At 41.2% G+C, this 12,745-nt stretch overlaps 1 protein-coding gene across 1 annotated transcript; it reads right to left on the reverse strand.

Annotated features, from left to right (window-relative positions):
* Positions 1-1,405: 1,405 nt before the first annotated feature.
* LOC116264957 (fatty acyl-CoA reductase 3-like) lies at positions 1,406-8,167 on the reverse strand. The gene is made up of 10 exons (XM_031645439.2): positions 7,713-8,167; positions 7,515-7,618; positions 5,130-5,332; positions 4,528-4,628; positions 3,544-3,736; positions 3,255-3,416; positions 2,989-3,070; positions 2,547-2,816; positions 2,053-2,180; positions 1,406-1,940 (listed from the first exon to the last, which is right to left on the reverse strand). The coding sequence occupies exons 1-10, from the start codon at positions 7,795-7,797 to the stop codon at positions 1,793-1,795; spliced, it is 1,476 nt and encodes a 491-aa protein (XP_031501299.1). The 5' UTR covers positions 7,798-8,167; the 3' UTR covers positions 1,406-1,792.
* Between the last annotated feature and the right edge of the window lie 4,578 nt (positions 8,168-12,745).

Below are 12,745 nucleotides of genomic sequence, written 5' to 3' on the forward strand. Positions count from 1 at the left end.
TACCCCGTCTCCGGTTTATATGATCCAGACCCATTCACAATACGGCATCCCATGATCCGGTCTTTGACCAGATATAATATATCGAAGTTAATTTTGTATCAAAATCTCAGTATAGTATTGGGAATCATTTGGTGTTAATTTGTTCCTTTCCCGGAATCAAACCTGACTAGAGGTCACGCTGGAATAACATCTCAGCCAGTTAGATCCGATGATGGAGCTCCATTTAGTTTGTTCCAAACCCACATTAAAGGAGTCAACTCCATGATATTCTTAAGGGTAAATACCTAAAGAAGTAGTAGGTTCCCAACAGTGATTGAGAAATCAAGTGAAGACATCAGCTGGAACGATCAAGAGATAAAAGAAGTGTTAGCACCGGCAGCCTCATGATCAAGAAATATAAAGCAAGGGAGCTCCAGCGACTAGCTTGCTCAATGCACTATGAGCGCATTTGATAGCCTCGGATGTGATCTTAGCGTCGGCATTGATTGTTGACCTATTGTTTAAACAATCAGTAGATTTTTAAGGCCATGGTTTTCAAATTCCTTTCACATTGAGGAACCGTATCCAACAGGAGGTGTTAATATCTAAAGGACCATTTGAATAGGCGGCATTTCATTGTAGCAGTAGAACTTTACTCCCATCGTACATTCAAAGTTCCACCTTCCATCAAATGTGGAACAAAACTCCCGGGAGTTTTGGGTGGATCTCATATTTTAATACTAGCGATAAAGTCACACTGTGGGGATTCTCTTCTCAGCAAGGCACCGTCTCCTTCACCATCCCTTCAGGTATGGAATGGAAGACTCTCTCTCTCTCACGTTCACAATCAGGGCTCCAAGATCTTTAAATTGTGACGGCAAACGCCCATATATGTAAGAGTTGAGGTAAACCTGATCTCGTTTAATATGCGAGAGGAACACTGCCAAATGTTTAGTTTAATTCGAGTCATTTGAGAGTAGTTTTAGAGTTTAATTATTAACTTTTTTTTGTTACGTTGCTCAATTTATTAAATGCGCCATCTAGTTCAAGAAATTCTAGGAAAGGCCTAGAACATGTCTCCTGATCACATTTGCTTCTGTTGTTACTTGTTCACTTGTAGGATGTTAGTTAGCACATAAAAAGTAATGGCTCAACTAAAGGAGCACAAACAAACAAGATGGTTTCCTATATACCATATCGTGTTTCCATTATATGTATGACATTGAGAACACAGCGTGTTCATGAAAAGACCACTACATTTTCCATCTACGCTGAAAATATCACCATCATTATGTTGCTCAAAGTGACAAACATGTAAAGTCCCCTGCTAGGCCCTGCCAGTACACACCCACAAACACACACACCCACACACACACAGAGAGAGAGAGAGAGAGAGAGAGAGAGAGAGAGAGAGAGAGAGAGAGCGAGGGAGGGAATATTATACATATATCCATTCAAGTAGAAACGGAAAGCTTCAAAGTATTACATATGTTTGACACCCTAAAATAACTTCAAACAGTACCAGCTTATATATATGGAACAAAACATACAAGGCAATTATTGGAAACTGACATAGTAGGACTTCATCTCAGGAGAAAAAACATAATATTGGCACTTGTAAAGAATGGTCACATGGAGTTTGAAGATAAAATATAAGATTTACTTCACATTCTTAAGAATTAAGGTAGCTCCTTCACCCTTGTTTCTAATGCAGTGGCTGAAGTTCGTTCCTCAAGAAGTAAAGAGGGTAGCTTGTTAACATGATTGCGAGGGACAGCAGAACTACTTCACTTCCAGCTATCCTCAAGACTTTTCACCTCAGAACATACTTGATAATCCCAGGGATGTGGATCTTCATAATGTAGTCCTCCCAGTTGATTGATTTTGGGTCAAAATCAAACAATTTTGCTTCTGAGTCATTGATCTTTGACCTCAACACATCCGAATTTTTGTCCTCAAACCTGTATTCATAGAGTTCAGCATTCATAATCCTCAGGGACATATATATTATATTTATGGAGCCATTAAACAAGTTTATCTGTGGAAGGCCAAGTAAATCAATTAGTCCCTCACCTTCCCTTGAAGAAAACATAAGGCTCATAGAGCTCAGCCAAGTACATCACAAAGTTGTATTTCCTTGTCAAATTATTGTAGGTGCTGTTAAACAGTTTGCAGAACGCTTGGTTTGCCAAATACAGCCCCTAATGAAGGAAATGTGAAAAGAAGCTAGTATAAGAGCAACAGCTAAGAAAAAAAAAACATCAATCATCTCCATTGATATATCTTGGTTGGAAGACACCATACTACATAAATTTAAGAAGATGAATCATGTTAATGCATCGCTACGTGAAGCTCTGTTAGCGACAGACCACTTATTGGCTACTGCGTGCTCATGCTTCTTAAGAAAATGTTGAACATTTTCTTGTGAAGCATGAACTGCTTTGAATTTCACATATGTGCACACGCAAGCGCACTGAAGCTTCGCTGCTTAAGAGGATATGATACGAAACTTAGGAGGAACGAGGGGGAAAGAAAGAAGAAATCAAGGGAGAAAATGTGAAACATACTCCTAGAGGTAGCTTATGATAGAGAGCCATGTATCTCCTGAAGCTCTCCATGTTGCTGAAGAGGGAGACCTCTCTCACGATGATGGGCTTCCCATCCTTCCCGTAGCATGGGTTGGCCTTGAAGTAACGGTAGCCACACTCGACTATCTTGGAATACCTCACAGGATTCTGTACAGAGGATCCGACATGGTAGATGAACTGCGAACCCCGATCACCCGAGTGCACCGCCATGCTAACTATCATGGAATTAACCACCATATCACCTGGGATCTGCAAGAACAGATGATTAGACCCATTAACATTAATTGCCATTGTAATAGCAACAAAGGTACTAGATCTTTCCATAATTTATACTTGATAACTAATTGAGTAGATTTTGGTTATTCAATCAGACTGAAGTCTATCTGATATTTGTCCTAAATGTAGATGAACATCATCTTACCACATCAAGGATAAGCTCCCCATCGGCCAGAAAGGATGTAAGCTTCCCCTTGCAGTAATTAACCAGCAAGCTGTCCACAGTTCTGCACATATGAATGAGAACAGTAAGATTAATCTTGTTTTAATTAGCAAGCTCGGGTTGGGTTCATCTCTACCAGATTTGCCAAGAGACTATTTCAGACACCGAACTCTCAACCTTTGTCAGCATGAAGGTCTTAAGGCGATCCCATTATTTAATTGGTGCCTGAGTATCAGTTGCAGACATACCTTGTGCCTTCCATCCAACCGGGGAAAGGGTCATAATAAGTGCTCTCAATTACTGTAGGGCGTAGGATCACCACTGGTATATCTCCCCTTTTTTCTCCAATCAACATCTCTCCCATGGCCTTTGTGAAGACGTAAGTGTTTGGCCAGCCAAACAGCTTTGCTCTGTAGAAAAATGTACATGGAGATTCATAAGCTATCTTGAAAAATGTACATGCATGCAGCTTTTTATATGCATGTTCATTGTGCTCCTGCAACCAGATCAACTTGCTTATGGGACTGTCGTATGTACCTTTGAAGGCCTAGGTGCTTCATGGCAGACCTCTCGGCCTCTTTCGTGGCGCCATCGGCCCGAAGTTCCTCCAATCTCTTGGTCATGAGCTGCACCTCAGCTTCTATATCTAGAGTCGAGTTTCCGGCGAGTGTTTGACCCATTCGAAATGCTGTCTCTGGTATCAACCCAGTTTCGGAGCCAGCAACATATGCTGTAAACCACAACAAACATACAAATAAAAGACATTATTTTACATTGACTACATCAATACCACATTCTAAAGCATGCTTTCGACCAAATCTGCATCATTTAGGGGCCTCCTTTGGTTGTATTAAAGAACAGGACCGCTAAAGAAGGAACACATGCGCACACATATCTGCGCGCACAAAAGGAGTTAGTTATACTGCAATTTAGATGGGTTGCATATTTTCAAAACATGGTTGTTTATTTGACTGAAAATTTCATCAAATACTATATTCCTATGTTACCAAACAAGTGCGGGATCGTTCCCTTTAAGTGATTTATATATACAGTTAGAAGATTGATAATGGGTCAAACTAATAAATTTAAGTTCCCACTCCAAGAGTGATTTGTTTGTTTTAAAAGTAAACTTTTCTCAGATTTCTAGCTATGATTAATTTCTAACGCCAACAATGACCCGGATGACAACAGAAGTTTGGGTTTTCTAGGAATGTGTCCGTTGAATGACTTGGGAAGCTGTTGGTTCACCAACCACAACAGACATGGCCAACCAAGTTCAAGGAAACCCAGAATGTTAGGATCAGGTTTATGAACTCATGCAATAGTTCCCGATCTTGTGCATTGGCGACATTCGCTTAGGACAATAAATCACCACCACCCAAGAGCACCTCTTCCAACCGTTGATCTTGAGAGATGGGCGGTCCAAGTAAGGTTGTGCACAGTTCACATCATATAAAATAAATTATACAATAGTCGCATTATACTAGGGATCAGAAGGAGTGGGTTCTTATGGTGCTGTACCGGTTGAGACGTGAAGGAGCATCTCCAGTTTTTGGCATGTTTTGGCAAAGTCCAGCACGTGCATGGCGCCCAAGGCATTAATCCGCAAAGCCGAATCATATCTGCAATAAATATCCATTTCCAGGAAAGTGAGAAGGAGGAAGCTGACTTGGTAAACTGATATGGGTCGACAGATTTGGATCTAGACCCCACGCCGTTACTTAAAAAAATTATCTTGAACCCTTTAAATACACAATAAGATTGTAATTGAAGGATAACATGTATCCATTTATAAGCAAATGTTCAGACACAACGATATACAAATAAATTTCCTGAGGTTCTATGATCCACTGTCTAAGGAGAAATACGACCCAAACACAGGCCTATAAGTGCTGTCTTTTAATTATTTTATAATGTTTCAAAAGGATGTAATTTTAAAATCAACAACTTGGAAAAAAGAAACGGAGAGAATTCGAACAGCTAATACAACCAAAATGGGCCCCATTATTTTGGTGCGAGAATTTTATCATTTTATATAGTATCAAACCGAATATGGTTCCAAACGCCAACCGGGCATCGGCTGGGTTGAGTCTGTACTATTCGCAGTGGAGCAGAGACGGTACCTCTCGTCGAAGCTAGTGGTGGCAGCAACATTGACTATGACGTCCACCTCCCTGGAGATCTCCTCCTGGACACACGCGTCCACCATCCCGAGGCCTTCCATGGCTATGTCTCCCACTACCGGCGACACCTTGCTCCAGAAGAACGACTCAAACCCACTGCCGTGCTTCTCCTTCAACACCCTGAACAGGTCCTTCTTCAGCACCTACTCAAACCATCGATCAGTTTTATAAGTCCCAAGAATTACATTGAATTCTGCAATATAAAGCCCTACCAAGTGTATAATGTTTATAGAAATTTATGTAGACGTGTATATGTCAGTTTTCCGGCACGCCGGCGATTCCCGCGGTTCCAAACTAACTAATAAGACCTTCCGACGCTCGTTAGCCAGGTGGATACAGGTCTTATTGACAGACTTGTTCAGTTGGTGAAGAGAATCGAGCCTATACCCAGGGAGTTTTAGTTTTTACGTAGATCTATGTTTCTGGATCGGCCTGCCGGATCAAAACCATCAACTTTGAAGTGCCTTAGATGCTGCTTAGTGGAGCATCAAGTTCTCGGAGTCGAGCATTAATGAGTAGTGTGTGCATGAGAAGCAATACTGAGCTTGAAGCATGGCGGGGGGACAGGCTGCCCCCTTCATGGAAGGGGCTGCTACCAACCCCGGGACCAGAAGTCCTCGACTCTCTGCATAATTTCTCCCATGCAGTTGTCCCACTCCAGCGCCTCACTCCAAGAAAGAAAGGGAAAGAGAAATCTTGTAGTACTTTTATTGCACGGTCATCTCTATCTTCAGAGGAAGACCTGCTTTTTTCCAAATGAGTCTGCAGACGACCTAGTCTCCACTTCAACCTGTATATTTACAGCACTAACTTGTACGAAGAGTAGAGGCGGACGAAGCCTACTGTGGCTGCTAAAAGAAGAAGAGATAATAGCTAAAGAGCAACACGGCTGCTAAGATAAAGAGGTCGCCGTGCAATCGAGTTATGACTCCTACCATGTGTTGCTGTCAGGATTAATTATTTATTTACTTCTTCAATTGCAGACTTAAATTATTAAGCATCTCACTACAAACATTTAAAACGTCATTAATTGAGCGACAACCGGCGCAGGCTCGAGATCGCTTTGGCTGATACCCTTAAAAAAAATGATGTGAAGGGAGACGATGCTGCACTTTGAAAGCTTCCTCTAGGACTTCGAGGGTTACTTTTAAAAAAAAGATCTTTTGTTTTCTTTTTTTTGTTTCCCTTCACTATATCGGCAGCATCACTGGTGTCCCTGTCAACTAAGTACCCCACCCCACCCCACCCCTATAGGGTGCATCCAGGAATCGAACAAGAAATCAATCTTTAGGTGCTCAAAGACTTAGCACATAAATGTGGGCTATCTGCTTGTAACACCTGGTTTGCACCCTTCCTCAGTTGGGCTAACCCTTGATGCTCAGACCCTAAAATAATAATACTAAATCAGTTTTAGCCCAAACCTGACGATGAAGAGTTTCGGTCTTCAGGGATCAATAGAAACCATGCATCCCTTGAAAGAAATATTCAAGTTCCCCGTCAAAACGTTGCCTCACAAAGCACCCAAGTAGCAGCCATATTCGGGTGCTTGGTTTTGTTTCTTGGTGAGTTCCATTCACAAAAAGAGAGAAGACCACACATCTCATCAGTAGGTGAAAGTTTGAGTCCGGGAAGAAAAAAATAGTGGAGAGGTGGAGACCTCGACCAAACATCCATCTTAAACACGACCCTTGCAGCAAAAGGCTAAGAAAATGAAAAGTTTGAGCGCATCACTAACGGGTTAAAAAACTGACTTCTGTCAATAAACGTGATACTAAGAACTGACTTCTGTCAATAAACGTGATACTAAGAACTGACTTCTGTCAATAAACGTGATACTAAGCAGGACGTGTTTTAGAAAAGAAAATGGTTGTCGCCCTTTCCATCTTGAACCCCGCACCATCGGTTCACGGTTAATTTAATCGGCCTAATCTCTTTAAGTTAATTGCAGTGGATCGCCACATGGACCACAGTACTGTCGAAGCCAAGCAGGTGAGGTACATGGACCATTATGAGCTTACGCTTCCTTCAAGGGGAGACCTTTTCTGCATCGGTCGGAGAAATTATCAGGACTGAAGTGAAGCAGAAGGGCGTGCCGCCATGAATGGATGGGTAGTAAAGTTATAAATCAGGTCCTACTGTAACAGGACCACGGGTTCTTGGCTTCCTGAGTTTAATGCAGGGGACGTGCTTCATGATTGCACCTTCCTCTTCCCTTCGATCTCTCACCACTCTCCCACCCACTGACAGAACTCCTTCCCCATAGACGGCCCAGCAAACTCTAAGTCTAACACACGGAAATAGCGAGAGAGACAGAGCGAGAGATACCTCGTCATGGATTCTGAGAGTGGCAGACTTGAGATCAGCAGCACGCACAATGAGAAACAAGCGCTTCACCTGAGGCTGAACCCTCAGAACCTTTTCCACGAATACTGCACACAAGCACGTAGACACCACCACCATTAACAAAACCAAATTTAAATACCAAAAACGAGAGAGAGGGAGTCAGAGAGCCATCATCCATACTCTTAGCAAGGAAGCCAGTGGAGCCAGTGAGCAAGATGCTCTTGTTTTTGAGAGACTCAGCAATCCCTCCATCCAAAGACGCCATTGGGATGGAGTAATTAGCAACTCCCCGGGTGGCAGACGGTAATGAAGGAGAAGATGAAGAGAGCAGCACGCTTCTCTGACGGTTGCTGGGAAGAGCTTGGGGAGGTACGGTCTCTCTTTGGTTTGTTTCAAGCGGCTCCTTCAATCCGATGCCACAAATGAACAAACAGACAGAACAAGTCGCCCCCTTCCCCCCTCCTCTTCTTCGAGACTAGCTTGATGTGTGCCCGCTGCTAATGCCCCAGCCCTTCCCTCAGTACTTTATAGACATACATGTGCGTCTTCCCGGTGCTAGCTAGCCGCCCCTCTGGTTCTCTGCTTGCGTAGCATAAATGCCACTATCAAGCAGTGTTGAGCACGAAAAGCACCGCAGTACTATAATATTTCCAATATCAGGTTTAGAGAGAGAACAAAACATATATATAGAATATATATAAAAAGCAAACCCAAACGACTTCGGTCACAAAGGGAGTCGATGAAAAAAAGGAGATTTGTTGTCGCCTTAACCATGCTTTAGTGAGCATTGTACTTAATAATTACTTTTTCTGGTCACCTTCAATGTAATTCTCTACATTGGGTAAATGTAAGAAGTAAAAATATTACCTATACAATAATAAAAAGTAATTTTTAAATGCATATAAAACTTGCCAAAAGAAAAGACATTTTCTGAAAATGTGGATTAATTTCATGAATGCATGCGCCCCCAACCTATGTAAGAATACGCAATATGTTGGCAACGGTACGGTGGGTAGATTGCCTACTTTTGGTTCTGTATTCCAATCTTTATCTGTGAAACTGAAATTGAAATTTGGATGGTCACCAACACGATCTACCTAAGAAATCGGGATAAGATACCACCACCCAGGGCAGCTAAAACAATGGAGATTTGAAGTCCACGGACGCTGTCGACAAAGGAAAAGATGTGCTTGTTAGTTCTGAGTGGAGCCTTGCTATATACTTTATTTTAATGGCAAGCGGCGGAATGGACATATGGGGGTGGTGACCAACACGGTCATGGACGGTTGGGCGTTTGGTTAGAGAAGTCATTGGAAAATATTTGGAGACAAGAAAGTCCAAAAGATTGTTGGAACCACTGAACGATGAGTGCCTTTTCGACGACAGACGGCAGGTATTCAACGAGTCGCCTCAACTTGCTCGATAAACTTGACTCGAACTGGACTCATTTATTGAACGAGTTGAGTTTGAGTTAAGAAATAAACTCGACAACATAAATGAATCGAGCTCGAGTTAACTGGGTTTAGCTCACTTAAAGTTGATTAAGCTTGAGAAAGAAATATATAAAATACATCTCATAAAATAATCAAAAAAAAGAAGTAGATTGCTCAAATGGGTTCAATTTGTGGGAAGTTCTATATTTAAATCCATATGCTACTTTTTCTTTTGAAAAAACAAAAATAAATTTTTAATGAAATGTTTGGCGCCAATCTTCTTCTACTTGAGCTTAATCAAGTCGACTTTGAGTTTTAAAAACTCGAGCCGAGTAAATTTATTTTTCAAATTATTTTTAATTTTTTTAGCAGAAAAAAAAAAGTAATCCGATATACCGACACGAATACCTATCTGTTTTCCTCTTATTTTCGAAGCAAAGGGACATTTTAGTGCCTTTAAACATATTGTTTGCAGTAGCCAGCTTCATTTATACAGAGACATGTGCATGTGGAGGGCACATGCACACAAAGACAAGGCAAGTTGGTGGCGGCGCGCTCATAGTCATATAAATATATATATATATATATATATATGTATATGGTTTCCCTGCTGTGCCGCTTAATATAATCTCGATCCAAGCCCTAATGGGAGGTAGAAGTATTCTCATCTCTCACCCACCCACAACTCATAATCGGCCTTAGATTTTGACAGGTGGTCTTAGTTTCGGGATGTTCACGATGCCCAAAACACTTTCTTCTCCATCCATTTACTTTTTCTCTGACGAGTGAGTAGCACTAGTGGACCTGAACCGGATATCGAAAATCACCGAAACGATTGAAGCTGGCTTGCAGACGAGATGAAGTTTGAGGTTAACCAGATCTTTAACCAAAATAAGTTCGACCCAGTTCAGACTCGGATCCCGCCTCCAATGTGTCCCTAAGAGGCCTTTCATTGCGTCGGGTCAACAAGGATCTCCTAAACCCTTTTGTTTAGTGCATCGTTCTATATGAATTCGGAAGATATTTCAAATCCTTAGTTTATGGTTCTCCAACATATAGTTTAGAAGAAAGTCCTCAACTAGTTCAGTTCAATGATAAAAATATAGAAAACTTGAAGGATGTGCTATACATAATATGATATTCAAAACACAAGGTGGAAGGCAGGTACTGTCAAAAAGGGGGGGAGAGCGGATTATTTTAAATTCTAATGAAAACCACATAAATGTGCGAGTAGGTCCCACCACCAAAACCAATTACGGATGCACGGTGCAGAAAGGAAGCTGCCAAATTTGTTATATATATCAACCCTGAATCAAGCCATTTAAAAAACTCTTATTAGGGATCGTGCGATGCGGGCCACAGCTTTTCATGGCATCCTTTTAGGCAGGGGTGAAGTCACACATGCACCTAAGTGGGCAGTTGCCCACACAGACACAGCTGCACAAATTTTTTTTTATTTTTATTTCTATGTTGGTTGTCTTTTACCACTTGCTCGCTCATATATCAACACTCCTCAGTTTGCTTAGTGTCCTTTAATGATTTTTATTACGTATTTGAGGGCCGTATTTTTTTCTTCTTTTTTTGAATTAGTTGGAAACGAAGTTAAGATTCGTATGCTATGCCTTTTACCACACGACATGCACGTTATTGAGTGACAAAACTTTTGGACTATTTTCATTTGGACCACCTACCTTTTTATCTATAATTAAAAGAAAACAGCTACGAGTTAAACGATGATGGCATGATAGACTTGATCCAGTAAGGCTTTGGATATCATTAAATTCGATCCTTCAGGTGAACAATAAGTGCCAGGTCCAGATCGGCGATCGATTCTGCAAGATCAGCCCGGACGCCAATCAGGTGCTTCCATTTCAGCGTTGCGGTGCTGGCCAATTAAAACAGGGCAGTGCCAGTACCCTCAAGAATTCATTTCAATAAATATATTTATCTTCCTACATTCATTGCCTCCTGACAAAAAAGCGGATCTGGACCTTCACGACCCCGTATCAACTAAAAAGCTTTGGATCCAGACCCAATTCCACCGGTTAAAGTGGGAACCAGCAGCAGCAGCAGCAGCGCAGTACCCTGAGTTCATGCCCACAAATAAATGTCATTCAACGCCACAGCATTCAAGTGCCTTCCAAGTATTTCTGTAGATTTGTTTGATTGATTACAGGAACTGATCAACCGAGTGTTGAGGGTGGCATATTTAAATCTGCCTCCTTCTCCATCGGCTTCGTTTTTATGAACTACGCAATGCTCATAAGTTGAATATTAGAATACGGCTTGAACTCATGGGATTAATGCCTAATTCGATCGATTTAAGTCATAATAAACATTTTAGAAAGTGGTAGCGTTCATACTTCCCGGTTTCAGGCCAACCGCAAAGATTTTAAAATTAAGAATCCAGCTCAAAAATTCCGCGGGTATGACCATCGATCTCTAAAGCGCTGCGCTTTTAAGAGAAAATCACGTCTTTGTTCAAACGGGTCCAGAGTGAGGCCAAAAATCAGTCAGCAGGCGTTTCATTTGTCTGGAAATTTGATTCTCCACTTGAAAATGAAATTCAAATGAAAACTTCAATTCCAGACCTCCGTGTCGCGGTCGTGCTGCGCCCAAAGTCCTGGAAAATCCAAGATTCGTCTGAAAAGCAAAAGGAACAAGAGTTTTGAACATCCAAAATTTTATTTTTCTCTTCCACAAATCAAGAAATCTACACCGTAAAGTCACAAACGAAACGACCAGAAAAAAAAAGCCCAAAACGTTTTAAAAATATATCGAAAGATAAATCGTTCAGAAAAACGATAAAAGACATTGGATGCCTAGCAATTAAGGTCACTTAAACAATGGAGCCAAAGTTGTCGATATCTTGATTAGAGTAGGCTAACACCATCAAGATTTTGGTCACTTTTGTGAGACCAATCTAGATGAAAGCACTGTTTTTCAAATTTTCTTTTGTTTTAACAAATAAAAGACAATAAAAATAATTATAATTTTTAAAACAAAAAAAAAAAAGGAAAAAAATAACAAGCATGGACCCCAATAAAAATAAAAACGTATCCCTTTTTACGTTTGTTGTGGTTTAAAGCATAAGTTTCTGGCCGAGACTGGCTTGGTAGCGATGAATTCAAACACTCGTCGGAAGCTCGACCTTGGAGTGGCAAGACATGACCAAGAGATTGGATGAACTTCAAAGAGGCCGACAGGTCTGCCATGATGTAACTTGGCTTTCAAAGGTGCATACAACAATCCCAGATGCTTGTTGATCTGGAGCTTAATGGCCCTGATAGCTTATGAATTAATTCTAATGTACATTCTTCTAGAGAGCAAAGTTGTTTGGCTGGCCTAACACTTACTTCTTCACAAAGGCCACGGCACACCATGGAAGAAATGTTGATTGGAGCAAAAAAAAAAACAAAGGGATATACCGGCGGTGAACCTATTATGGCCCTTTCCCTGGTTGGATGGCAGACACAAGGTATGTTGCACACTGATAGAACATCCACAAGTTCCAAATAGATGATGTCCAACTATGTCATTTTCAAATAATAGCAAAGGGGGTTCCTGTGATTGACATCAATTTTGCTCAATGTATAATAAGGTAGGGAACCCTCTTTCGGGCCAGAAGAGTTGCATCGAGAGAGAGAGAGAGAGAGGGTGAGAGAAGAAGAGACCGTTTGGCTTTCCTTCTCTTCATTTGGTATTCCTTTTTCTTTTATATAATTAACAGTCGGAAGACAATTTTATATATCTCGTTAAACTTCCGTTACGATCTAGGAG

The sequence above is a fragment of the Nymphaea colorata genome, chromosome 1, assembly GCF_008831285.2.
Source record: "Nymphaea colorata isolate Beijing-Zhang1983 chromosome 1, ASM883128v2, whole genome shotgun sequence".
Taxonomy (NCBI): domain Eukaryota; kingdom Viridiplantae; phylum Streptophyta; class Magnoliopsida; order Nymphaeales; family Nymphaeaceae; genus Nymphaea; species Nymphaea colorata.